The sequence below is a fragment of the Phoenix dactylifera genome, chromosome 7, assembly GCF_051530095.1.
Source record: "Phoenix dactylifera cultivar Ajwa chromosome 7, Ajwa_hap1_PhDact_Kaust_v1.1, whole genome shotgun sequence".
In the NCBI taxonomy this organism is placed as follows: Eukaryota; Viridiplantae; Streptophyta; class Magnoliopsida; order Arecales; family Arecaceae; genus Phoenix; species Phoenix dactylifera.
In genome coordinates, this window is record NC_143196.1 from 3,048,725 (window position 1) to 3,075,950 (window position 27,226).

General features: G+C 43.3%; 2 protein-coding genes and 4 long non-coding RNA genes across 6 annotated transcripts; 4 read left to right on the forward strand and 2 right to left on the reverse strand.

Annotated features, from left to right (window-relative positions):
* Nucleotides 1–86: 86 nt before the first annotated feature.
* LOC149753099 (uncharacterized) lies at nt 87–953 on the forward strand. Its single transcript, XM_089924102.1, has 2 exons — nt 87–355; nt 419–953. The coding sequence occupies exons 1-2, from the start codon at nt 87–89 to the stop codon at nt 951–953; spliced, it is 804 nt and encodes a 267-aa protein (XP_089780228.1).
* A 3,832-nt stretch (nt 954–4,785) lies between these two features.
* LOC149753100 (uncharacterized) lies at nt 4,786–5,535 on the forward strand. The gene has a single exon (XM_089924103.1). It carries the CDS (start codon nt 4,786–4,788, stop codon nt 5,533–5,535), a length of 750 nt encoding a protein of 249 aa, XP_089780229.1.
* Nucleotides 5,536–10,539: 5,004 nt separating this feature from the next.
* On the reverse strand, nt 10,540–11,184 carry LOC149753101 (uncharacterized). The gene is made up of 3 exons (XR_016395860.1): nt 11,008–11,184; nt 10,826–10,907; nt 10,540–10,633 (listed from the first exon to the last, which is right to left on the reverse strand). It is a non-coding gene; the product is annotated as an uncharacterized LOC149753101 (long non-coding RNA).
* A 2,201-nt stretch (nt 11,185–13,385) lies between these two features.
* Nucleotides 13,386–13,887, reverse strand: LOC149753102 (uncharacterized). The gene is made up of 3 exons (XR_016395861.1): nt 13,836–13,887; nt 13,654–13,735; nt 13,386–13,461 (listed from the first exon to the last, which is right to left on the reverse strand). It is a non-coding gene; the product is annotated as an uncharacterized LOC149753102 (long non-coding RNA).
* Nucleotides 13,888–18,149: 4,262 nt separating this feature from the next.
* Nucleotides 18,150–18,778, forward strand: LOC149753103 (uncharacterized). Its single transcript, XR_016395863.1, has 3 exons — nt 18,150–18,340; nt 18,441–18,522; nt 18,715–18,778. It is a non-coding gene; the product is annotated as an uncharacterized LOC149753103 (long non-coding RNA).
* A 2,470-nt stretch (nt 18,779–21,248) lies between these two features.
* On the forward strand, nt 21,249–24,451 carry LOC149753104 (uncharacterized). The gene is made up of 4 exons (XR_016395862.1): nt 21,249–21,341; nt 22,996–23,982; nt 24,083–24,164; nt 24,357–24,451. It is a non-coding gene; the product is annotated as an uncharacterized LOC149753104 (long non-coding RNA).
* Nucleotides 24,452–27,226: the final 2,775 nt, after the last annotated feature.

Here is a 27,226-nt window from a genome sequence, read left to right on the forward strand (position 1 = left end):
CGCCAGCTCGGTCGTGGGCGGATGTGACGAAGGGCACGAAGGGGACGACGAGGCCGCCGCTCTAGACGAATCACCAAATTTCGGAAATGGATCTGGAAGCCCTAAAACTGCATTTCACGGACGTGGTGGAGATATCGCCGAAGGAGGGGGAGCGGGCTAGAGCGGCATGGAGGGATACCGCGGTGATCGTGCGGAGTGCGGGCCGCCGGGTGCCAGGGGAGTGGATTCGCCGGGAGATGCGGACGGTGGTGAAGCTCGACTATGATGTCGAGGAATTCCTGATGTCAAATGATACTTTTGCTTTCCGCTTTCGGACGAAGAATGACCGGGAAGCCGCCATAGAGGCCGGACCGTGGTTAGTTGCCGGCCAACTTCTTGCCATGGAGAGGTGGTGACCGAACTTTGTTCCAGATAACAGGCAGCTCAGCCGGCTCATCGTATGGCTTAGGCTTTCCAACTTGCCAATGGAATATTGGACGAAAGGCATGATCTGGAACATTGCAGCGAAGGCCGGCCGTCCCCTGGCACTGGACAAAACTACAGATCTCGGCCAGAAACTGGGCTTCGCACGAGTTAAGGTGGAACTGGATGCGCGGGAGCCGATCCGACCGGGAACCTTCATCCAGGTAGGTTCCGATTTGCACTGGCAGATTTTCCGCTTTGAAAACCTCCCGGGGTTCTGCTACAAATGTGGCCATCTTGGTCATGAAGAGGACGCCTGTCCCTTTCCCCCAGCGCCGGTGATGCCTGCAGCAGTGGGCGACCATGGTGCTCAGCAGGCTTCGTCATCGAAGTCGAGGGATGGGGAGGAGGCGGTGAAGATGGGTCTATCAGAGGGGAATCAGCTCCCCTTTGGGCTGTGGCTGTCTACTTCCAGGATCTGGCAGCCTAGGGGGACCAAACCGGTGAAGAAGACGACTGAGTCTAGAGGTGAAGCACCACCGGTTCACTAGTCATCGGAGCCGGGGCCGAGCTCTCCATGTGTGGCGGCGAGCTCTCCCGAGTTGCCTGTTGACACTGAGGGGTGGCAAAAGCCAACCAAGATGGCTAGACGGAGGTCGCCGGCGACGGGAGAGGTGAGCGGCTCGGTGGCCATGAACAGTGAGTTCACCCAACTCGGTGTGCTGCCTGGGTTGACTGGGTTGGCCCGGACTCAGCTGGGGAGATGGGCCTGAAGTCGGGCCCGGATGAGTCGGCCCAGCAGGCGGACCATGGGTCGGCCAGGGGTCAGGGCCCAAGCCCAATGAAGCGGGCTAGGAGCCCATCCAAGCCCAGTCCAGCGCTGGGGGCGGGGCCGGCCCAGTGCCTGTCCCGAACTACTTCCTCCTTCTCCTTCGACGGTCTGGAGGGTCGCCGGAGGGAGGCTGGGAGGAGACACTTCTGGAGTGCCTCCCTACCTCCGGCGAGGGCTCCTATTCGACTGAAGCCGACCGGAGCTCCCGTCAGGGGGGTCGAGGAGTCTCCAACGGCGCAGCGGCCGATTGCTCCTCCGGTTGAGGGTGGTGCTGCGTCGGGCGGGATGGAGCCGATGGGTGGGGTGAAGTCGACGGCGGAGCCTGAAGACGATGGGCTGTGTTCTGCCAGGGCGTTGCTCCTTTCCCCCTCCCCGGATGTCGGAGGTTCCACATCGAGCCAGACGGTATGGTTGAACCGGGGGGGATGATGACGCCGGTGGCTGCAGATGACGTCAGTGGACCGGCTCGAGCCGAAGGAGGAGAGGGTGATGAAGCCTTCATGGTGGAGCTGGGCAAGGAGAAGGGAGTTTCTTGGCCCCCTGCAGAGCATGCGGTGAGTGCTTCCCACGCTCTGTCGACCACTGTGCCGTGTCAAACTGGGAGAAGTGCTTCGGAGGAGCTGGGCAGTCCGACTACAGAGACTAGCTACAATTTGCTAGTAGGGGCAGTTGTGACAAGGGGCATGTCCGGGGGCTCAAGACAGGGGTCTCCGATTTTGGAGCATGGGAGGGTTGTAGATTTGCTGAGAGCCTCAATCCAGGAAGGCAAGCAGGCTCCTGGTGCAGGGGAAGTCAATTAGTTCTTATGAAGGTGCTAGCTTGGAACTGTAGGGGGGCGGCCAAACCTTCCTTTTCCTCCTCATTCAAGAGGTTAGTACAGCTTCATAATCCTGAAATTTGCTTCCTTTGCAAAACACGGGTATCCGATAACGGATTACGTCGAGTTCAGCGGCGATTGGCACGAGATTGGGAATCCTTTGCAGTGGAGTCCCGGGGTTTATCTGGAGGCATCCTGATAATGGTGGATGTATTTTGTCATTGCTCTCAGCAAGTGGTAATGGTCATTTTAGAACCAAATGAACTCCCGTGGGTGTTGTGCGGGGTTTATGCTAGCACCGACTACAGGGTCAGGAGAACTCTTTGGGGAGAATTAACTAGTTTGTTGACCCAGGGGGTACCGACAATGGTAGTAGGGGACTTTAACTGCATCTTAAGCTCAGAGGAGAAGAGAGGAGGTAGACAATACTCTGATTCGGTGGATAGGAGGGAGTTTCGTGAGTTTGTGGGGAGAAATGGACTGGTGGACCTCGACTTTTCTGGACCTCGTTTCATCTGGTGTAATAATCAATCTGGGCAGGCTAGAGTGTGGGAGCGGATTGACATGGCCATTGTATCCCCAGACTGGATCTAGTGTTTTCCAGCCTACCAGGTTAGTCATCTAGCTCGGATTGCTTCTAACCATTGCCCTCTACAGAGGCAGGATCGGTGCATCATAGCCCCTTCCGCTTTGAGAAGCTGTGGTTGTCATATCCCCAGTCATGGGATGTAGTCAGGGAGGCGTGGAGTGTGCCAGTACGAGGTGATGCTATGCAGAGGGTGTCACGTAGGCTGGAGCTCACCAAATGCCGTCTTCGGCGTTGGAACCGGAAGACCGTCGGCAATGTCTTTAGGAGGTTGGAGGAGGTGGAGGCAGCGATATTGGACGCCCAGGGGCGGGAGGATCGAGGAGAGGAGCTTACGGAGGCCGATATGGTGGATCTGCGGCGATCACTAGCCTCCCACCATTCCTTGATGCGCCAGTAGGAGATCTTTTGGAGACAAAAGTCCAGAATTCAGTAGGTCAAGGATGGTGACCGGAATACTAGTTTTTTTCACCGATCGACAGTTATTAGAAGGCAAAGGAATATGATCTGCTCCTTGAGGGTTGGGGTGGGCCACCGCGTGGTGGAGGGTTCGGCAGTTAGACGGGTATTAGTCGACTTTTTCAGGTCTAGATGGACTAAGGATGGGGGGATATTGGAGACGAGCCTACTCCCCCGGTCGGAGATCAGAGTGGATGAGTCAGAGAATACAGCCTTGATTCGGCCAGTGTCAGAGATGGAGGTGCAGGAGGCAGTTTGGGGTCTGGCAGAGGACAAGGCCCCTAGACCGGATGGCTTCCCACCATTTTTCTTTCGTAGATATTGGTGTATTATTCGGAGGGCAGTGGTGGAGGCAGTACAATTTTACTTTAGCCATGTAGGGATGACAGATGATTGGAAGGCCACCTTTATCACATTGATACCGAAGCGTGTGGATGCTTCGGAACCGAGTCACTATAGATTCATTAGTTTGTGTACCACCTTGTATAAGGTGGTGGCGAGGATCATGGTGGGGAGGATGAAGAGCCTGATGCCACGGATCATTAGTCAGGAGCTGGGAGCCTTTGTGGGGGGGAGGAATATCTCAGACAATATTTTACTGGCCCAGGAGATGATGGGGGATCTGCAGCGAGCCTCGATGAGGCGATGTTTGATGGCAGTGAAATTAGACATGGAGCGAGCCTATGACCGGATCCGGTGGGACTTCCTACGGCGGGCACTAGAGAGCTTTGGATTCCACCAGGTTTGGATTGACTGGATTCTAGGATGTGTGCAAGGGCCTAACTTCTCCATTCTGGTCAACGGCACACCATCGTCCTTCTTCCGTGCTACTATGGGACTTCGCCAGGGATGTCCTTTGTCCCCATTTCTGTTTATTATTTGTTCGGATGTTCTTTTCCGGGCTATGCATGCTGCTTGTGGGAACCGGAAGCTGGCACCCTACTGCCCAGCCTCGGGTGCCCAACCTCTTTCTCACTTGTTATTTGCAGATGACTGCCTCCTACTTGCCAGGGCGAGGGTGTCGGATGCCAGAGCCCTCCAGGGCGTGCTGACAGAGTATTGTGTGATGTTCGGGCAGAGGGTTAACCTACAAAAGCCCGCTATCTTTTTCAGCCCTAGCACGGAGGGGAGGGTGCGCCGGGAGATCAGGGCGACTCTGGGGATACAGGAGCAGACTGGGGCCCTGGTGTATCTTGGGGTTCCCATCATAGAGAGGAGGTTACGGGTGGCAGAGTGCTCCACCTTATTGGAGAGGGTGGGGAGCAGATTAGAGGGATGGAGGGCCTCATCTCTTTCTATGATGGGGAGATTGACGTTGATCAGGTCAGTTCTATGTTCCATGCCTATTTACTTGATGGCTCATACAATGGTGCCGAAGACGGTGCTGGTGGGGATTGAGCGGCTTATGCGGAGCTTTCTTTGGGGCTCCTACCGGGGGGGCCATGGAATACATCTGGTGGCTTGAGAGAGAGTGTGTTTACCATTGAGGGAGGGGGGGCTGGGGGTGCAGTCACTCTTGGTGCGACGCGAGGCTCTCTTGGCACGGAGGGCGGTACAGCTTGTCCTGGAGCCGCACGGTCACTGGAGCCAGGTTATGATAGCCAAGTATGGTCGAGCGGGTCTCGAGGGCCAGGCGATAGGCCGGCGGAGGAGATCTTTATGTGGCGAGAGATTGGAAGGTATGTGCCTATGGCCCTGGCACATTCGAGGTGGTTGATCGGCGACGGACGGAGTGTTGATGTGATGGAGGACCCATGGGTAGATGCAGTTCCTTTGAGACTATGGCCGACGACTATCAGCATTGAGGTGGGGGAGGGACTCCGAGTTTCCGATCTTCTCCGGCCGGGAGTGGCAGAGTGGGATGGTGACAGGCTGGGCCAGCTGTTTGGAGAGCACCTAGTAGAGCTGGTTCGGACAATTTTCCTTCCGAGATCAGCAGGTTCAGATGTCAGGGTCTGGAACACTACCTCTCGAGCGAGCGTTGGGATCGGAGAGGTTGCCCGGCTCCTTCAGCCAGGCTCACAGCCGGGCATAGATTGTGGCTGGGTGTGGAGGTTTGGGCTACACCAGAGGGTTGCTCTCTTCCTGTGGAAGGTGGCCTGGGAGCGGTTGCTGACATGCTCAGTGCTGTGTAGACGAGGTATGAGCCTTTCCCCCTCATGTCCGGACTGTGGGGTGGAGGAGTCGGTGGATCATGTTCTATTCCACTGCGTATGGGCAAGAGGTGTTTGGAGTCTGACTGGGATCCTGGGGGACACCTGGAGTGGGAGAGATCTCTTCCTGGAGGAGGTTCGATTGTGGGCTAGTGTACCTCAGATGCGGGGTTTAGCTATCAGGGCGTCTTGTACAGCGTACCAGATATGGCTGGTCAGGAACGCTCGAGTGTTTAGTGAGCGTCGGCTATCCCTACATTTTGTGATGGAGCGGGCCAGCGCTTAGGCTACAGAGATTGTTCAGGTAGAGCCAGCTCATCGACCTTTGATAGCTCGGGACATCTGGGGTTCTTATATTGCTTCGGCAGCTCCACACAGGGTATTCTTTACCTGGGAGCCTCCACCCCCGAGTTTTCTCAAGGTCAATTTTGATGGCTCTGTCATGGATGGCGGCAGGAGGGGAGGGGCCGGATTTATTGTTAGGGGCCCGAGTTTTGATGTGGTGGCAGCAGGGGGCCATCAGATTTTTGATATCTCTGTTCCAGGGGCAGAGCTGCGAGCGGCATGGATAGGCCTGTCTTATGCGTGGCGGGTACTCCGAGCGAGCTTGGTTTTTCTGGAGGGTGATTCAACCACGGTGATTAGTTGGATCCGTAGGGGCCCGGGTAGTCATGGATGTGTTCATCTCTTGCTTCGCGACATTTGGACGATGGTGGGAGAGGGGGTTACATTTCAGGCCAGGCATGTATATCGTGAGGCCAATGGGGCGGCCGACTGGGTGGCTGCGTATGTAGCGAGCCACTCAGGAGGCACCCTATGGGCTGGGGAGAGAGCGATGCCCAGTGCACTTCGGGACATTTTGTATTCTGACTCCTTAGGGTGTATTTGTACCCGTGATGTATGAAATGACCGCTTTAGCAAGAAAAAAAAATATCAAATTTGAGGCAACAATGGTCATCATATATCAATCCTCTGCATCGATTAGCAATGACAAGGGTTCCGTTGAGTGTTTGTTCGTCAACTCATCTGGTGTCATCGCCTCCATCTCCTTCCTCTGGCCATCAAGCTTTTTAGTTTGTAGAGGAGGAGTGTAGAGGAAGCAGGGGTCAGGTAATTGTCAGAAAAGAAGTAGAGGTCGGAATGAAACAATAGAAATTGGAGGGTAGGAGAATGTGTTTTCAAAGTTATTTGAAGCAAGTGAGGGCATTTGGTCATTGAAATAGCAATTGGAGGGTAGCAGTGTATACTTTCAAAGTTACGTGAAGCAAGTGAGGGCATTTGGTCATTTGAATTGGCAGGCTAACAACGTTTGCTAGTTGGTTGCAGGCTCGAAGAATCCATTTGAAAATTTCTAAAAATAAAAGATGTGTGAGAATGTCCAAACTTGAGAAGATGAAACTATAATTTTTCTAAATTATTAAATATTGCTATCATATTTGCCACTAAACTATGTCTCTTCAATTTTCTTCCCTCAATATCTCCTTCAGTTGTGGTGTGATAATATAGAATATAATATGCTAGTTGCTAAATCATATTGCATAAAACTAAACATTTAATAAATTATATATTCTTTTTTTTGTTTCCTTCAATCCTTTAAAACATCTTCTTAAATACTTCATCAAATTATATCTATTTTTGCAAGTATTGCATTAGCTTTGGAACTCAAGTCAAATAGATTGAGACTTGATATTATGTTTCTTGCTATACAATTTTCAATGTTTATTGATAGTAACTTACATCTACTAGTAAGTGAGCCAGAGAAAATTGAGAAATATTATTCAAGAGAAGAATCTTGTGATCAAGCATATCTTTCAAGATGTATCCCTAGTTTTTTTAGTGCAAATAGAGAATATTTCTAATCAAGCTCTCAAACATATAATATTTTTTTAATCTCGAACACTTTATTGGAGTGGACTTCAGAAGATTTGGTAAGAGTGTATATATATATATATATATATATATATAAAATTTTGCATCAATTTCGTTTTGACATATTTATATGCTGTTTTACATAAATAAGATTTGGTAACATTATACCTTTTTTCACCAACTTTTAAACTTTTCTTTCTTCAAATAAAAATTCCAAGCTTTTCCGCTTGGATTATAGTTAGGCCTGTTAACGAGCCGAGCCCGAGCCTGGAGTTCGTTTCATAGAAGCTCGGGGTCGGGCTTGGTATCGAGCTTTATATTGGGCTCGAACTCGGACTTGCTTGGCAAAGTAAAGGTTCGGACTTGAGCTCGTAAAGCTCGTTTCAATTACGAGCCCGAGCCCGAGAAGCTCTATAGTACGAAGGAAATGTTACATCCTACCATTGGCTACTGAGATGAGTGGGACCCTCTACGAAGGGAATGTTACACCCTACCTGTTATTGCTGGAAATCAGACCTGGGGATGATCGCGAACCAGAAGGAGGAGCTTTTGCTATAGGCAGTGATGGACGGCTGTCTCTAGCAGACCTGCAAGAAGCCCAGACTGGGGTATCCGGCAAACGCCCTCCAATGCTTAAGTGAGAGAGGATTTTTTAGATATTTTAATGGAGATCTTTTCTGTCGAGGGGAGGAGATGTCCCTCTCCCCGGAGTTCCTCCTCTTTATAGGAGGGGTTATAGCGGTTACTCGCAATCGGATGTTATTACGCAAATCTTGGGTTAAATAAATTATCTTAGATGGCACGGAATTTCAGGCTAGCTGGCAATCGGTTGAAATTGCAAGGATTCAAATTTTGACAGCTGTTGTGGCAGAAATTGCAAGATTTGATCCCGAATATGGAGGATTTGATGACCCCTTTTTTATGCAGATGCTCCGATTTAGAGACCGGCTTGACTGTCGGTGGAGTCGGGGTCGGTCTCAGCTTCTGTCTAGGTCTTCCTTAACCTCGAGGTCAATCAAGCTTTGCTCAGCTGAGATCATGCTTACCGAGATCATGCTTGTTGAGACTATGTCTGTCGAGACCATGTTTACTAAGATCATGCTCGCCGTTGGACTTGGGTGCTTTAACCATATGTGCTGGGCGATCCACTTTTCTCCATGACTACCATAGCCAGGCTGAGTCCTGCATGATTTCGCTATCTCAGGATGCGGTACATGGAAGTGGATCTACAGTGGCGACGGAGATACGACATCGCACGTAGGCCTGGTGATGATTACAGTCAGATATGGGAACAGAGGTCGTTCATTCAGCTGCAGATCTTTTGCTTGAGGGAAGAGGGGGGGAGGGAGCGCCCGAAGTTTCCTATCAGCACCGGTCCTGTATGGCAACTGGGGGGGGGGGGGGGGTGGGGCGGAGTTAAAAAAAAAAAATTCCAATGCCAGAACCAAATCGAAAGCCATACGGAACTAATTCGGTCTGCATCATGCTTTTAAGTCAGGAGTCCAAGCGGGCTCGGGAGCTGCTCAAACTCGAGCTCGAACTTCTGCTCAAATTTAAACGAACCTCAAACTCGAGCTCCGACTCAAATTTAAACAAGCTACATTTTAGGCTCAGATTCGAACTCATTTGATTAATGAGCCGAACTCGAGTCGAGCTTTTATCGGGCCGAGCTCGAGTCGAGCCCGAACAGCTCGACTCATTAACCAGTCTAATTATAGTTACATGCGACAGGAGAGAGAGAGAGAGAGAGAGAGAGCAGCAGAAGAAATTTGTTGGGGTACGGTTTAGCTTCCTGCGGGCTTCATTGCAGCGTACAAATCATGTGCTATGATTCTCCAATACTGATCATCGAATGCCATCAATGATCAAAAGAACGGGACCGTCTGATTGGTGTCGCATCCACGGAATCAGATGGCAAGACGGCAAATATCGCGTAAATACAATATGATCCAATCTCTCCGTTGTTTGACCGTGACGCGTCTCGCGAACGGACAAGATGACATTAAGACAAATCGGATGGCAGATCTTCCCCAAAAAAATAGAAGTTTTCTATTTAATGGCTAGGAGAAGATCCATCGATCTCCCTTCACTTGTTCCCGATCGGTATTTTATCTATCCAGTCCCCTTTAGCTTAAATCCTTCATTAGGAAGCAGGGAAATATTTATTCGGTCTCCGTGGCAGAGGAGTATGTTAACTAACATACCACAGCGGGCACAAGCAGAGTCGCCTTTGTGGCGAATTAGGGATTCGGCCCACGCGACCTACTGTTCCCCTTCGATTTCGATTTGGATCGAGAGAAAGAGAGAGAGAGAGAGAGAGAGAGAGAGAGAGAGAGAGGGAGCCGCGATGGGGAACCGGAAAATCCCGAGCTCAGGTGTGACTCTCGTGCTCCAATGTCCGAATGAAAGGAGATCCCTTCACTTGTTCCCGATCGGTATTTTATCTATCCAGTCCCCTTTAGCTTAAATCCTTCATTAGGAAGCAGGGAAATCTTTATTCGGTCTCCGTGGCAGAGGAGTATGTTAACTAACATACCACAGCGGGCACAAGCAGAGTCGCCTTTGTGGCGAATTAGGGATTCGGCCCACGCGACCTACTGTTCCCCTTCGATTTCGATTTGGATCGAGAGAAAGAGAGAGAGAGAGAGAGAGAGAGAGAGAGGGAGTCGCGATGGGGAACCGGAAAATCCCGAGCTCAGGTGTGACTCTCGTGCTCCAATGTCCGAATGAAAGGAGATCCTTTCAATTTCATTTTTCTTTACAAAATCAGATCCATTGCACAAGTATTTGGAACAAATTAGTAAACAGAGGATTAGTCTCAAATTAGAAGCGAAAAGCCAAAAAATAGAAGATAGAAAAACCACCGTTAATCAGCATCATTGCTTCAGCAAATAATACCAAAGTGTGTGTGAGAAATCTTAAAAAGAAAGGGAAAACCAGAATACATGATCGAATTACAAGTAATGAGAGAATCCGCCATCCGACAATCGCCACGAATCGGCGGCGATCATTCGGACATTAGAGCACGAGAGTCACACCTGAGCTCGGGATTTTCCGGTTCCCCATCGCGGCTCCCTCTCTCTCTCTCTCTCTCTTTCTCTCGATCCAAATCGAAATCGAAGGGGAACAGTAGGTCGCGTGGGCCGAATCCCTAATTCGCCACAAAGGCGACTCTGCTTGTGCCCGCTGTGGTATGTTAGTTAACATAATCCTCTGCCACGGAGACCGAATAAAGATTTTCCTGCTTCCTAATGAAGGATTTAAGCTAAAGGGGACTGGATAGATAAAATACCGATCGGGAACAAGTGAAGGGAGATCGATGATCGGGAAGATCCATCGATCTCCCTTCACTTGTTCCCGATCGGTATTTTATCTATCCAGTCCCCTTTAGCTTAAATCCTTCATTACGAAGAAACTGCCAAGATTAGTGTCTTTACAAAACACTTACCCAGCAAAACAACAACCTATGTTTAGCATCCCCCATGAGATAATCAACCATAGCATCAACATTTTTTCTGCAGAAATTTTTAAGCCCATCAATGATAGAACCACAGCAGAAAATTCAGCGGAACCAAAAATGTAGTAGTAGGCCACCAACTGCATAATAACTTAGCTCTAAGATGCTTTCACAATGAAGAAAAAACACAAAGAAGGAAAAAGAAGTAAAAGAACAAAAAAGTGAACCATAAAAAATTTTGAAGACATACCTCATTTTTGATGACCAGATCCCTATATCAAATTTCTCGAAGCAGAAGTTCAGAAAATCGTCACAGAATGGCCTTTTAAAGACTGAAATGCAATACAAAAGTGTAAATTAGCACCTAAATTTTTAAAAGAATGGCAGCTTGTAATTTAACATAAGATGTTAAACATCGCTGTCAATGTTCACCTGCTTGTTTGTCAATCCGTTTATCTGCATTAAGGGTTTTCCGATAATCAAGGACAGCATCAGCCAGCACTCCATTAAGATCAAGAACAAGCAACTTTTTTTTAGTGCAACTAATTAATGATCTTCCTGGTGAAACATGCAGCGCATCCAGTTTCTTATCCTAGTTCTTAGTCAAATCTACGGAGATACAATGCTCCATAGCATGGTTCACTGATAAAGAAGGCACTTCTCTCCCATCCTGATAATGAGTTGCGTCTCTGTGATTGCACAAAGGCATTACATTTGAAACATAATCATTACGATCTGCAGGTTTCGCATTCTCTGACGCATTGGTATTACTCTTTCCCACAACTTCTATTTGTGCAATGTCTGATTTAGATGAACGCAAAGCAGAATATTTTTCTCGATCAAGTCCAGTTCTATACTGAGACAAGGAAAAAACCTTCTGTTTCCCCCTTTCTGCTTTTCTTCTTTTATTGGACTGAGTATTTTTCACAGTACCCAAGTTTGAACTAATTTCAGTATGCATTTTGCTTTTAGTCAAATCAACATGAGCATCTATGATCAAAGCACTATTTCCCTTCTCCTCTGATGACCCCTTAGTGTCGCCAATTGCTGTTCTGATACTAAAATTCTTCAACCTATGGCCCTTCCCTACAATCCCTGGTAAAAATGACCTCTTAGCAGAGGTGCCACTTTGAGCAGCTAAGCATGAGGAGCATACCATAGAACCACTGTCAGAAGGCCTTCTCTTGCCTCTTTTTCCATGCCTCCTACGTTTCCTTGAATTAGCAGGCTTTGACTCACTCAAGTTGGACTTCTTTAGTGTATCAGAATCAGTTCTTTTCAAATTGGTGGATTTCACATCATTTTTCTCATCTGATATTTTTCCCCTATTCCTCTCTTCCATGGCCTCGACCCTATTTGCAACTGGCAAGCTATGCTTTTCCGTTCTCCTCTTCCGCTTCTCTCGTCCTAACTGAGTTCCTAAACACCATAAAACTAATAAGCTTTCTTAACGCATAATAAAAGAAATACACAAAGGCATTAAGATCTATTGATATTGAGCTTGAACAAGAAATGAGATAATAAAAGAGAAGAAGACAAGCTTCCCTAGACTGGAAACTATGGCTATCAAAGATACATTATTCAAATAAAAAAGCTCTGGTGTGTAAATTTATGCAGGCATACTCACATGACTGTAAATCTCACATGTTTTTACTGCAATAAACAGACTCGGGAATGTCAGGTCAGGATGCATTTCTTCCAAATCCTTATGATTTCTACGGATATGTTTTCATGGACCAATAACTCTCTTTCCCAATAACCATGTGAAGAAAGTACTTTGAGGTAAACCAAAAGGTAAGCGCCAAGAACTATTAGGTCACATATCATAAATTTAAACCTTAATATCAGAAAGCAAGCTAAAACCCTAATTTCCTGCTTTCCAATATCAAACCGAAACATATACTCCAAGAAAAATTAGGGAAGAAAAGCCAACTTCCTATCTTCTTCGCTTATATCAAAGATATATGAGACCTAGAACATCCATCTCAACTTCATTTTACTAGGCAAAAACTGCATGAAGAACACATAAACTAAGGGGAAAAATTCAACCTAGCAGATAGTCTACTCAAATTAAAACAGACAGGAAATCAAGGAGATCCTTTCAATTTCATTTTTCTTTACAAAATCAGATCCATTGCACAAGTATTTGGAACAAATTAGTAAACAGAGGATTAGTCTCAAATTAGAAGCGAAAAGCCAAAAAACAGAAGATAGAAAAACCACCGTTAATCAGCATCATTGCTTCAGCAAATAATACCAAAGTGTGTGTGAGAAATCTTAAAAAGAAAGGGAAAACCAGAATACATGATCGAATTACAAGTAATGAGAGAATCCGCCATCCGACAATCGCCACGAATCGGCGGTGATCATTCGGACATTAGAGCACGAGAGTCACACCTGAGCTCGGGATTTTCCGGTTCCCCATCGCGGCTCCCTCTCTCTCTCTCTCTCTCTCTCTCTCTCTCTTTCTCTCGATCCAAATCGAAATCAAAGGGGAACAGTAGGTCGCGTGGGCCGAATCCCTAATTCGCCACAAAGGCGACTCTGCTTGTGCCCGCTGTGGTATGTTAGTTAACATACTCCTCTGCCACGGAGACCGAATAAAGATTTTCCTGCTTCCTAATGAAGGATTTAAGCTAAAGGGGACTGGATAGATAAAATACCGATCGGGAACAAGTGAAGGGAGATCGATGATCGGGAAGATCCATCGATCTCCCTTCACTTGTTCCCGATCGGTATTTTATCTATCTAGTCCCCTTTAGCTTAAATCCTTCATTACGAAGAAACTGCCAAGATTAGTGTCTTTACAAAACACTTACCCAGCAAAACAACAACCTATGTTTAGCATCCCCCATGAGATAATCAACCATAGCATCAACATTTTTTCTGCAGAAATTTTTAAGCCCATCAATGATAGAACCACAGCAGAAAATTCAGCGGAACCAAAAATGTAGTAGTAGGCCACCAACTGCATAATAACTTAGCTCTAAGATGCTTTCACAATGAAGAAAAAACACAAAGAAAGAAAAAGAAGTAAAAGAACAAAAAAGTGAACCATAAAAAATTTTGAAGACATACCTCATTTTTGATGACCAGATCCCTATATCAAATTTCTCGAAGCAGAAGTTCAGAAAATCGTCACAGAATGGCCTTTTAAAGACTGAAATGCAATACAAAAGTGTAAATTAGCACCTAAATTTTTAAAAGAATGGCAGCTTGTAATTTAACATAAGATGTTAAACATCGCTGTCAATGTTCACCTGCTTGTTTGTCAATCCGTTTATCTGCATTAAGGGTTTTTCGATAATCAAGGACAGCATCAGCCAGCACTCCATTAAGATCAAGAACAAGCAACTTTTTTTTAGTGCAACTAATTAATGATCTTCCTGGTGAAACATGCAGCGCATCCAGTTTCTTATCCTGGTTCTTAGTCAAATCTACGGAGATACAATGCTCCATAGCATGGTTCATTGATAAAGAAGGCACTTCTCTCCCATCCTGATAATGAGTTGCGTCTCTGTGATTGCACAAAGGCATTACATTTGAAACATAATCTTTACGATCTGCAGGTTTCGCATTCTCTGACGCATTGGTATTACTCTTTCCCACAACTTCTATTTGTGCAATGTCTGATTTAGATGAACGCAAAGCAGAATATTTTTCTCGATCAAGTCCAGTTCTATACTGAGACAAGGAAAAAACCTTCTGTTTCCCCCTTTCTGCTTTTCTTCTTTTATTGGACTGAGTATTTTTCACAGTACCCAAGTTTGAACTAATTTCAGTATGCATTTTGCTTTTAGTCAAATCAACATGAGCATCTATGATCAAAGCACTATTTCCCTTCTCCTCTGATGACCCCTTAGTGTCGCCAATTGCTGTTCTGATACTAAAATTCTTCAACCTATGGCCCTTCCCTACAATCCCTGGTAAAAATGACCTCTTAGCAGAGGTGCCACTTTGAGCAGCTAAGCATGAGGAGCATACCATAGAACCACTGTCAGAAGGCCTTCTCTTGCCTCTTTTTCCATGCCTCCTACATTTCCTTGAATTAGCAGGCTTTGACTCACTCAAGTTGGACTTCTTTAGTGTATCAGAATCAGTACTTTTCAAATTGGTGGATTTCACATCATTTTTCTCATCTGATATTTTTCCCCTATTCCTCTCTTCCATGGCCTCGACCCTATTTGCAACTGGCAAGCTATGCTTTTCCGTTCTCCTCTTCCGCTTCTCTCGTCCTAACTGAGTTCCTAAACACCATAAAACTAATAAGCTTTCTTAACGCATAATAAAAGAAATACACAAAGGCATTAAGATCTATTGATATTGAGCTTGAACAAGAAATGAGATAATAAAAGAGAAGAAGACAAGCTTCCCTAGACTGGAAACTATGGCTATCAAAGATACATTATTCAAATAAAAAAGCTCTGGTGTGTAAATTTATGCAGGCATACTCACATGACTGTAAATCTCACATGTTTTTACTGCAATAAACAGACTCGGGAATGTCAGGTCAGGATGCATTTCTTTCAAATCCTTATGATTTCTACGGATATGTTTTCATGGACCAATAACTCTCTTTCCCAATAACCATGTGAAGAAAGTACTTTGAGGTAAACCAAAAGGTAAGCGCCAAGAACTATTAGGTCACATATCATAAATTTAAACCTTAATATCAGAAAGCAAGCTAAAACCCTAATTTCCTGCTTTCCAATATCAAACCGAAACATATACTCCAAGAAAAATTAGGGAAGAAAAGCCAACTTCCTATCTTCTTCGCTTATATCAAAGATATATGAGACCTAGAACATCCATCTCAACTTCATTTTACTAGGCAAAAACTGCATGAAGAACACATAAACTAAGGGGAAAAATTCAACCTAGCAGATAGTCTACTCAAATTAAAACAGACAGGAAATCAAGGAGATCCTTTCAATTTCATTTTTCTTTACAAAATCAGATCCATTGCACAAGTATTTGGAACAAATTAGTAAACAGAGGATTAGTCTCAAATTAGAAGCGAAAAGCCAAAAAACAGAAGATAGAAAAACCACCGTTAATCAGCATCATTGCTTCAGCAAATAATACCAAAGTGTGTGTGAGAAAACTTAAAAAGAAAGGAAAAACCAGAATACATGATCGAATTACAAGTAATGAGAGAATCCGCCATCCGACAATCGTCACGAATCGGCGGCGATCATTCGGACATTGGAGCACGAGAGTCACACCTGAGCTCGGGATTTTCCGGTTCCCCATCGCGGCTCCCTCTCTCTCTCTCTCTCTTTCTCTCGATCCAAATCGAAATCGAAGGGGAACAGTAGGTCGCGTGGGCCGAATCCCTAATTCGCCACAAAGGCGACTCTGCTTGTGCCCGCTGTGGTATGTTAGTTAACATACTCCTCCGCCACGGAGACCGAAAAAAGATTTCCCTGCTTCCTAATGAAGGATTTAAGCTAAAGGGGACTGGATAGATAAAATACCGATCGGGAACAAGTGAAGGGAGATCGATGGAAGCAGCCCGATCATCGATCTCCCTTCACTTGTTCCCGATCGGTGTTTTATCTATCCAGTCCCCTTTAGCTTAAATCCTTCATTAGGAAGCAGGGAAATCTTTATTCGGTCTCCGTGGCAGAGGAGTATGTTAACTAACATACCACAGCGGGCACAAGCAGAGTCGCCTTTGTGGCGAATTAGGGATTCGGCCCACGCGACCTACTGTTCCCCTTCGATTTCGATTTGGATCGAGAGAAAGAGAGAGAGAGAGAGAGAGAGTGAGAGGGAGCCGCGATGGGGAACCGGAAAATCCCGAGCTCAGGTGTGACTCTCGTGCTCCAATGTCCGAATGATCGCCGCCGATTCGTGGCGATTGTCGGATGGCGGATTCTCTCATTACTTGTAATTCGATCATGTATTCTGGTTTTCCCTTTCTTTTTAAGATTTCTCACACACACTTTGGTATTATTTGCTGAAGCAATGATGCTGATTAACGGTGGTTTTTCTATCTTCTGTTTTTTGGCTTTTCGCTTCTAATTTGAGACTAATCCTCTGTTTACTAATTTGTTCCAAATACTTGTGCAATGGATCTGATTTTGTAAAGAAAAATGAAATTGAAAGGATCTCCTTGATTTCCTGTCTGTTTTAATTTGAGTAGACTATCTGCTAGGTTGAATTTTTCCCCTTAGTTTATGTGTTCTTCATGCAGTTTTTGCCTAGTAAAATGAAGTTGAGATGGATGTTCTAGGTCTCATATATCTTTGATATAAGCGAAGAAGATAGGAAGTTGGCTTTTCTTCCCTAATTTTTCTTGGAGTATATGTTTCGGTTTGATATTGGAAAGCAGGAAATTAGGGTTTTAGCTTGCTTTCTGATATTAAGGTTTAAATTTATGATATGTGACCTAATAGTTCTTGGCGCTTACCTTTTGGTTTACCTCAAAGTACTTTCTTCACATGGTTATTGGGAAAGAGAGTTATTGGTCCATGAAAACATATCCGTAGAAATCATAAGGATTTGAAAGAAATGCATCCTGACCTGACATTCCCGAGTCTGTTTATTGCAGTAAAAACATGTGAGATTTACAGTCATGTGAGGATGCCTGCATAAATTTACACACCAGAGCTTTTTTATTTGAATAATGTATCTTTGATAGCCATAGTTTCCAGTCTAGGGAAGCTTGTCTTCTTCTCTTTTATTATCTCATTTCTTGTTCAAGCTCAATATCAATAGATCTTAATGCCTTTGTGTATTTCTTTTATTATGCGTTAAGAAAGCTTATTAGTTTTATGGTGTTTAGGAACTCAGTTAGGACGAGAGAAGCGGAAGAGGAGAACGGAAAAGCATAGCTTGCCAGTTGCAAATAGGGTCGAGGCCATGGAAGAGAGGAATAGGGGAAAAATATCAGATGAGAAAAATGATGTGAAATCCACCAATTTGAAAAGTACTGATTCTGATACACTAAAGAAGTCCAACTTGAGTGAGTCAAAGCCTGCTAATTCAAGGAAACGTAGGAGGCATGGAAAAAGAGGCAAGAGAAGGCCTTTTGACAGTGGTTCTATGGTATGCTCCTCATGCTTAGCTGCTCAAAGTGGCACCTCTGCTAAGAGGTCATTTTTACCAGGGATTGTAGGGAAGGGCCATAGGTTGAAGAATTTTAGTATCAGAACAGCAATTGGCGACACTAAGGGGTCATCAGAGGAGAAGGGAAATAGTGCTTTGATCATAGATGCTCATGTTGATTTGACTAAAAGCAAAATGCATACTGAAATTAGTTCAAACTTGGGTACTGTGAAAAATACTCAGTCCAATAAAAGAAGAAAAGCAGAAAGGGGGAAACAGAAGGTTTTTTCCTTGTCTCAGTATAGAACTGGACTTGATCGAGAAAAATATTCTGCTTTGCGTTCATCTAAATCAGACATTGCACAAATAGAAGTTGTGGAAAAGAGTAATACCAATGCGAAACCTGCAGATCGTAAATATTATGTTTCAAATGTAATGCCTTTGTGCAATCACAGAGACGCAATTCATTATCAGGATGGGAGAGAAGTGCCTTCTTTATCAGTGAACCATGCTATGGAGCATTGTATCTCCGTAGATTTGACTAAGAACTAGGATAAGAAACTGGATGCGCTGCATGTTTCACCAGGAAGATCATTAATTAGTTGCACTAAAAAAAAGTTGCTTGTTCTTGATCTTAATGGAGTGCTGGCTGATGCTGTCCTTGATTATCGGAAAACCCTTAATGCAGATAAACGGATTGACAAACAAGCAGGTGAACATTGACAGCGATATTTAACATCTTATGTTAAATTACAAGCTGCCATTCTTTTAAAAATTTAGGTGCTAATTTACACTTTTGTATTGCATTACAGTCTTTAAAAGGCCATTCTGTGACGATTTTCTGAACTTCTGCTTCGAGAAATTTGATATAGGGATCTGGTCATCAAAAATGAGGTATGTCTTCAAAATTTTTTATGGTTCACTTTTTTGTTCTTTTACTTCTTTTTCCTTCTTTGTGTTTTTTCTTCATTGTGAAAGCATCTTAAAGCTAAGTTATTATGCAGTTGGTGGCCTACTACTACATTTTTGGTTTCGCTGAATTTTCTGCTGTGGTTCTATCATTGATGGGCTTAAAAATTTCTGTAGAAAAAATGTTGATGCTATGGTTGATTATCTCAAGGGGGATGCTAAACATAGGTTGTTGTTTTGCTGGGTAAGTGTTTTGTAAAGACACTAATCTTGGCAGTTTCTTCGTAATGAAGGATTTAAGCTAAAGGGGACTGGATAGATAAAATACCGATCGGGAACAAGTGAAGGGAGATCGATGGATCTTCCCGATCATCGATCTCCCTTCACTTGTTCCCGATCGGTATTTTATCTATCCAGTCCCCTTTAGCTTAAATCCTTCATTAGGAAGCAGGAAATTCTTTATTCGGTCTCCGTGGCAGAGGAGTATGTTAACTAACATACCACAGCGGGCACAAGCAGAGTCGCCTTTGTGGCAAATTAGGGATTCGGCCCACGCGACCTACTGTTCCCCTTCGATTTCGATTTGGATCGAGAGAAAGAGAGAGAGAGAGAGAGAGAGAGGGAGCCGCGATGGGGAACCGAAAAATCCCGAGCTCAGGTGTGACTCTTGTGCTCCAATGTCTGAATGATCGCCGCCGATTCGTGGCGATTGTCGGATGGCGGATTCTCTCATTACTTGTAATTCGATCATGTATTCTGGTTTTCCCTTTCTTTTTAGGATTTCTCACACACACTTTGGTATTATTTGCTGAAGCAATGATGCTGATTGACGGTGATTTTTCTATCTTCTGTTTTTTGGCTTTTCGCTTCTAATTTGAGACTAATCCTCTGTTTACTAATTTGTTCCAAATACTTGTGCAATGGATCTGATTTTGTAAAGAAAAATGAAATTGAAAGGATCTCCTTGATTTCCTGTCTGTTTTAATTTGAGTAGACTATCTGCTAGGTTGAATTTTTCCCCTTAGTTTATGTGTTCTTCATGCAGTTTTTGCCTAGTAAAATGAAGTTGAGATGGATGTTCTAGGTCTCATATATCTTTGATATAAGCGAAGAAGATAGGAAGTTGGCTTTTCTTCCCTAATTTTTCTTGGAGTATATGTTTCGGTTTGATATTGGAAAGCAGGAAATTAGGGTTTTAGCTTGCTTTCTGATATTAAGGTTTAAATTTATGATATGTGACCTAATAGTTCTTGGCGCTTACCTTTTGGTTTACCCCAAAGTACTTTCTTCACATGGTTATTGGGAAAGAGAGTTATTGGTCCATGAAAACATATCCGTAGAAATCATAAGGATTTGAAAGAAATGCATCCTGACCTGACATTCCCGAGTCTGTTTATTGCAGTAAAAACATGTGAGATTTACAGTCATGTGAGTATGCCTGCATAAATTTACACACCAGAGCTTTTTTATTTGAATAATGTATCTTTGATAGCCATAGTTTCCAGTCTAGGAAAGCTTGTCTTCTTCTCTTTTATTATCTCATTTCTTGTTCAAGCTCAATATCAATAGATCTTAATGCCTTTGTGTATTTCTTTTATTATGCGTTAAGAAAGCTTATTAGTTTTATGGTGTTTAGGAACTCAGTTAGGACGAGAGAAGCGGAAGAGGAGAACGGAAAAGCATAGCTTGCCAGTTGCAAATAGGGTCGAGGCCATGGAAGAGAGGAATAGGGGAAAAATATCAGATGAGAAAAATGATGTGAAATCCACCAATTTGAAAAGTACTGATTCTGATACACTAAAGAAGTCCAACTTGAGTGAGTCAAAGCCTGCTAATTCAAGGAAACGTAGGAGGCATGGAAAAAGAGGCAAGAGAAGGCCTTTTGACAGTGGTTCTATGGTATGCTCCTCATGCTTAGCTGCTCAAAGTGGCACCTCTGCTAAGAGGTCATTTTTACCAGGGATTGTAGGGAAGGGCCATAGGTTGAAGAATTTTAGTATCAGAACAGCAATTGGCGACACTAAGGGGTCATCAGAGGAGAAGGGAAATAGTGCTTTGATCATAGATGCTCATGTTGATTTGACTAAAAGCAAAATGCATACTGAAATTAGTTCAAACTTGGGTACTGTGAAAAATACTCAGTCCAATAAAAGAAGAAAAGCAGAAAGGGGGAAACAGAAGGTTTTTTCCTTGTCTCAGTATAGAACTGGACTTGATCGAGAAAAATATTCTGCTTTGCGTTCATCTAAATCAGACATTGCACAAATAGAAGTTGTGGAAAAGAGTAATACCAATGCGTCAGAGAATGCGAAACCTGCAGATCGTAAAGATTATGTTTCAAATGTAATGCCTTTGTGCAATCACAGGACGCAACTCATTATCAGGATGGGAGAGAAGTGCCTTCTTTATCAGTGAACCATGCTATGGAGCCTTGTATCTCCGTAGATTTGACTAAGAACCAGGATAAGAAACTGGATGTGCTGCATGTTTCACCAGGAAGATCATTAATTAGTTGCACTAAAAAAAAGTTGCTTGTTCTTGATCTTAATGGAGTGCTGGCTGATGCTGTCCTTGATTATCGGAAAACCCTTAATGCAGATAAACGGATTGACAAACAAGCAGGTGAACATTGACAGCGATGTTTAACATCTTATGTTAAATTACAAGCTGCCATTCTTTTAAAAATTTAGGTGCTAATTTACACTTTTGTATTGCATTTCAGCCTTTAAAAGGCCATTCTGTGACGATTTTCTGAACTTCTGCTTCGAGAAATTTGATATAGGGATCTGGTCATCAAAAATGAGGTATGTCTTCAAAATTTTTTATGGTTCACTTTTTTGTTCTTTTACTTCTTTTTCTTTCTTTGTGTTTTTTCTTCATTGTGAAAGCATCTTAGACTAAGTTATTATGCAGTTGGTGGCCTACTACTACATTTTTGGTTCCGCTGAATTTTCTGCTGTGGTTCTATCATTGATGGGCTTAAAAATTTCTGCAGAAAAAATGTTGATGCTATGGTTGATTATCTCATGGGGGATGCTAAACATAGGTTGTTGTTTTGCTGGGTAAGTGTTTTGTAAAGACACTAATCTTGGCAGTTTCTTCGTAATGAAGGATTTAAGCTAAAGGGGACTGGATAGATAAAATACCGATCGGGAACAAGTGAAGGGAGATCGATGGATCTTCCCGATCATCGATCTCCCTTCACTTGTTCCCGATCGGTATTTTATCTATCCAGTCCCCTTTAGCTTAAATCCTTCATTAGGAAGCAGGAAAATCTTTATTCGGTCTCCGTGGCAGAGGAGTATGTTAACTAACATACCACAGCGGGCACAAGCAGAGTCGCCTTTGTGGCGAATTAGGGATTCGGCCCACGCGACCTACTGTTCCCCTTTGATTTCGATTTGGATCGAGAGAAAGAGAGAGAGAGAGAGAGAGAGAGGGAGGGAGCCGCGATGGGGAACCGGAAAATCCCGAGCTCAGGTGTGACTCTCGTGCTCCAATGTCCGAATGATCGCCGCCGATTCGTGGCGATTGTCGGATGGCGGATTCTCTCATTACTTGTAATTCGATCATGTATTCTGGTTTTCCCTTTCTTTTTAAGATTTCTCACACACACTTTGGTATTATTTGCTGAAGCAATGATGCTGATTAACAGTGGTTTTTCTATCTTCTGTTTTTTGGCTTTTCGCTTCTAATTTGAGACTAATCCTCTGTTTACTAATTTGTTCCAAATACTTGTGCAATGGATCTGATTTTGTAAAGAAAAATGAAATTGAAAGGATCTCCTTGATTTCCTGTCTGTTTTAATTTGAGTAGACTATCTGCTAGGTTGAATTTTTCCCCTTAGTTTATGTGTTCTTCATGCAGTTTTTGCCTAGTAAAATGAAGTTGAGATGGATGTTCTAGGTCTCATATATCTTTGATATAAGCGAAGAAGATAGGAAGTTGGCTTTTCTTCCCTAATTTTTCTTGGAGTATATGTTTCGGTTTGATATTGGAAAGCAGGAAATTAGGGTTTTAGCTTGCTTTCTGATATTAAGGTTTAAATTTATGATATGTGACCTAATAGTTCTTGGCGCTTACCTTTTGGTTTACCTCAAAGTACTTTCTTCACATGGTTATTGGGAAAGAGAGTTATTGGTCCATGAAAACATATCCGTAGAAATCATAAGGATTTGAAAGAAATGCATCCTGACCTGACATTCCCGAGTCTGTTTATTGCAGTAAAAACATGTGAGATTTACAGTCATGTGAGCATGCCTCCATAAATTTACACACCAGAGCTTTTTTATTTGAATAATGTATCTTTGATAGCCATAGTTTCCAGTCTAGGGAAGCTTGTCTTCTTCTCTTTTATTATCTCATTTCTTGTTCAAGCTCAATATCAATAGATCTTAATGCCTTTGTGTATTTCTTTTATTATGCGTTAAGAAAGCTTATTAGTTTTATGGTGTTTAGGAACTCAGTTAGGACGAGAGAAGCGGAAGAGGAGAACGGAAAAGCATAGCTTGCCAGTTGCAAATAGGGTCGAGGCCATGGAAGAGAGGAATAGGGGAAAAATATCAGATGAGAAAAATGATGTGAAATCCACCAATTTGAAAAGTACTGATTCTGATACACTAAAGAAGTCCAACTTGAGTGAGTCAAAGCCTGCTAATTCAAGGAAACGTAGGAGGCATGGAAAAAGAGGCAAGAGAAGGCCTTCTGACAGTGGTTCTATGGTATGCTCCTCATGCTTAGCTGCTCAAAGTGGCACCTCTGCTAAGAGGTCATTTTTACCAGGGATTGTAGGGAAGGGCCATAGGTTGAAGAATTTTAGTATCAGAACAGCAATTGGCGACACTAAGGGGTCATCAGAGGAGAAGGGAAATAGTGCTTTGATCATAGATGCTCATGTTGATTTGACTAAAAGCAAAATGCATACTGAAATTAGTTCAAACTTGGGTACTGTGAAAAATACTCAGTCCAATAAAAGAAGAAAAGCAGAAAGGGGGAAACAGAAGGTTTTTTCCTTGTCTCAGTATAGAACTGGACTTGATCGAGAAAAATATTCTGCTTTGCGTTCATCTAAATCAGACATTGCACAAATAGAAGTTGTGGGAAAGAGTAATACCAATGCGTCAGAGAATGCGAAACCTGCAGATCGTAAAGATTATGTTTCAAATGTAATGCCTTTGTGCAATCACAGAGACGTAACTCATTATCAGGATGGGAGAGAAGTGCCTTCTTTATCAGTGAACCATGCTATGGAGCATTGTATCTCCGTAGATTTGACTAAGAACTAGGATAAGAAACTGGATGCGCTGCATGTTTCACCAGGAAGATCATTAATTAGTTGCACTAAAAAAAAGTTGCTTGTTCTGGATCTTAATGGAGTGCTGGCTGATGCTGTCCTTGATTATCGGAAAACCCTTAATGCAGATAAACGGATTGACAAACAAGCAGGTGAACATTGACAGCGATATTTAACATCTTATGTTAAATTACAAGCTGCCATTCTTTTAAAAATTTAGGTGCTAATTTACACTTTTGTATTGCATTTCAGTCTTTAAAAGGCCATTCTGTGACGATTTTCTGAACTTCTGCTTCGAGAAATTTGATATAGGGATCTGGTCATCAAAAATGAGGTATGTCTTCAAAATTTTTTATGGTTCACTTTTTTGTTCTTTTACTTCTTTTTCCTTCTTTGTGTTTTTTCTTCATTGTGAAAGCATCTTAAAGCTAAGTTATTATGCAGTTGGTGGCCTACTACTACATTTTTGGTTTCGCTGAATTTTCTGCTGTGGTTCTATCATTGATGGGCTTAAAAATTTCTGTAGAAAAAATGTTGATGCTATGGTTGATTATCTCATGGGGGATGCTAAACATAGGTTGTTGTTTTGCTGGGTAAGTGTTTTGTAAAGACACTAATCTTGGCAGTTTCTTCGTAATGAAGGATTTAAGCTAAAGGGGACTGGATAGATAAAATACCGATCGGGAACAAGTGAAGGGAGATCGATGGATCTTCCCGATCATCGATCTCCCTTCACTTGTTCCCGATCGGTATTTTATCTATCCAGTCCCCTTTAGCTTAAATCCTTCATTAGGAAGCAGGAAAATCTTTATTCGGTCTCCGTGGCAGAGGAGTATGTTAACTAACATACCACAGCGGGCACAAGCAGAGTCGCCTTTGTGGCGAATTAGGGATTCGGCCCACGCGACCTACTGTTCCCCTTCGATTTCGATTTGGATCGAGAGAAAGAGAGAGAGAGAGAGAGAGAGAGGGAGCCGCGATGGGGAACCAAAAAATCCCGAGCTCAGGTGTGACTCTCGTGCTCCAATGTCCGAATGATCCCCGCCGATTCGTGGCGATTGTCGGATGGCGGATTCTCTCATTACTTGTAATTCGATCATGTATTATGGTTTTCCCTTTCTTTTTAAGATTTCTCACACACACTTTGGTATTATTTGCTGAAGCAATGATGCTGATTAACGGTGGTTTTTCTATCTTCTATTTTTTGGCTTTTCGCTTCTAATTTGAGACTAATCCTCTGTTTACTAATTTGTTCCAAATACTTGTGCAATGGATCTGATTTTGTAAAGAAAAATGAAATTGAAAGGATCTCCTTGATTTCCTGTCTGTTTTAATTTGAGTAGACTATCTGCTAGGTTGAATTTTTCCCCTTAGTTTATGTGTTCTTCATGCAGTTTTTGCCTAGTAAAATGAAGTTGAGATGGATGTTCTAGGTCTCATATATCTTTGATATAAGCGAAGAAGATAGGAAGTTGGCTTTTCTTCCCTAATTTTTCTTGGAGTATATGTTTCGGTTTGATATTGGAAAGCAGGAAATTAGGGTTTTAGCTTGCTTTCTGATATTAAGGTTTAAATTTATGATATGTGACCTAATAGTTCTTGGCGCTTACCTTTTGGTTTACCTCAAAGTACTTTCTTCACATGGTTATTGGGAAAGAGAGTTATTGGTCCATGAAAACATATCCGTAGAAATCATAAGGATTTGAAAGAAATGCATCCTGACCTGACATTCCCGAGTCTGTTTATTGCAGTAAAAACATGTGAGATTTACAGTCATGTGAGTATGCCTGCATAAATTTACACACCAGAGCTTTTTTATTTGAATAATGTATCTTTGATAGCCATAGTTTCCAGTCTAGGGAAGCTTGTCTTCTTCTCTTTTATTATCTCATTTCTTGTTCAAGCTCAATATCAATAGATCTTAATGCCTTTGTGTATTTCTTTTATTATGCGTTAAGAAAGCTTATTAGTTTTATGGTGTTTAGGAACTCAGTTAGGACGAGAGAAGCGGAAGAGGAGAACGGAAAAGCATAGCTTGCCAGTTGCAAATAGGGTCGAGGCCATGGAAGAGAGGAATAGGAGAAAAATATCAGATGAGAAAAATGATGTGAAATCCACCAATTTGAAAAGTACTGTTTCTGATACACTAAAGAAGTCCAACTTGAGTGAGTCAAAGCCTGCTAATTCAAGGAAACGTAGGAGGCATGGAAAAAGAGGCAAGAGAAGGCCTTCTGACAGTGGTTCTATGGTATGCTCCTCATGCTTAGCTGCTCAAAGTGGCACCTCTGCTAAGAGGTCATTTTTACCAGGGATTGTAGGGAAGGGCCATAGGTTGAAGAATTTTAGTATCAGAACAGCAATTGGCGACACTAAGGGGTCATCAGAGGAGAGGGGAAATTGTGCTTTGATCATAGATGCTCATGTTGATTTGACTAAAAGCAAAATGCATACTGAAATTAGTTCAAACTTGGGTACTGTGAAAAATACTCAGTCCAATAAAAGAAGAAAAGCAGAAAGGGGGAAACAGAAGGTTTTTTCCTTGTCTCAGTATAGAACTGGACTTGATCGAGAAAAATATTCTGCTTTGCGTGTTGGGAATTGTGTCCCAAAGCCAATTTTTATTGTAAGAATAATGTATATGTTTTATTTAATGAATAATAAAATCTATTCTGGCATTCTTTTCATCACAAGTGTTGCATCTTCAAATAGGAACTCCTGTGTATTGTGATGAAGTCCTTAGGACTAATTTAGTGGATAAAGGAGGTTTTATCATTTAGTCCTTAAATTGGTTCGCGACCGATTGACAAGCTATTAATTGGACAATAGCTATGTCAAGTATAGGTCGTTGTATGCCATTTAGTTGGTTGTCCTCTTAACCAAGGAGTGTGAAGACACTGGTATGGCATATAGGTGAGATGTAGGAGTACATCGTCGCTGAACAGTGACTCACCTGTTGAGCACTCCACTGTCAGGAGTTAGCTCACAAAGCATATGGGCATAAGTATCCCTTAGACCTGAGACTATCACGGTGACTTGCAAGCAACTCACTGTACTTTGGCACTGAACGATCTGAATTTCTAATTCAGATATTGAAAAGTTGCTGGGTGCAGTCAAGTACTCGCGAAGTCTGTGTATGAGTCAAGAAGGGATTGACCGCTCCAGATTATAGGAGTTGATGTTTCGCTGTGTTTCAATTTAGTAAAACCTTGGCCAGGGTAAACCAAGTGATTGGTCACTTGAATTTAATTAATTGAAATACAATATGGATGACCGGACCAAAGTGTGACAGTTCACTTTAGGTCATCTTGAGCATCGTTGGTCAAAAGGATGAATTATGCGGTAACCATATGAATGGGTTCTTGAATGTTGCTTTGCATATTCGACCTATCCGGACGT

Coding starts and splice junctions, on each gene's coding strand:
- LOC149753099 (XM_089924102.1), top strand. CDS start 87: ATGGATCTGGAAGCCCTAAAACTGCATTTCACGGACGTGGTGGAGATA. Junction 356..418: donor GCCATAGAGGCCGGACCGTG/GTTAGTTGCCGG, acceptor TCCAGATAACAG/GCAGCTCAGCCGGCTCATCG.
- LOC149753100 (XM_089924103.1), top strand. CDS start 4,786: ATGGCCCTGGCACATTCGAGGTGGTTGATCGGCGACGGACGGAGTGTT.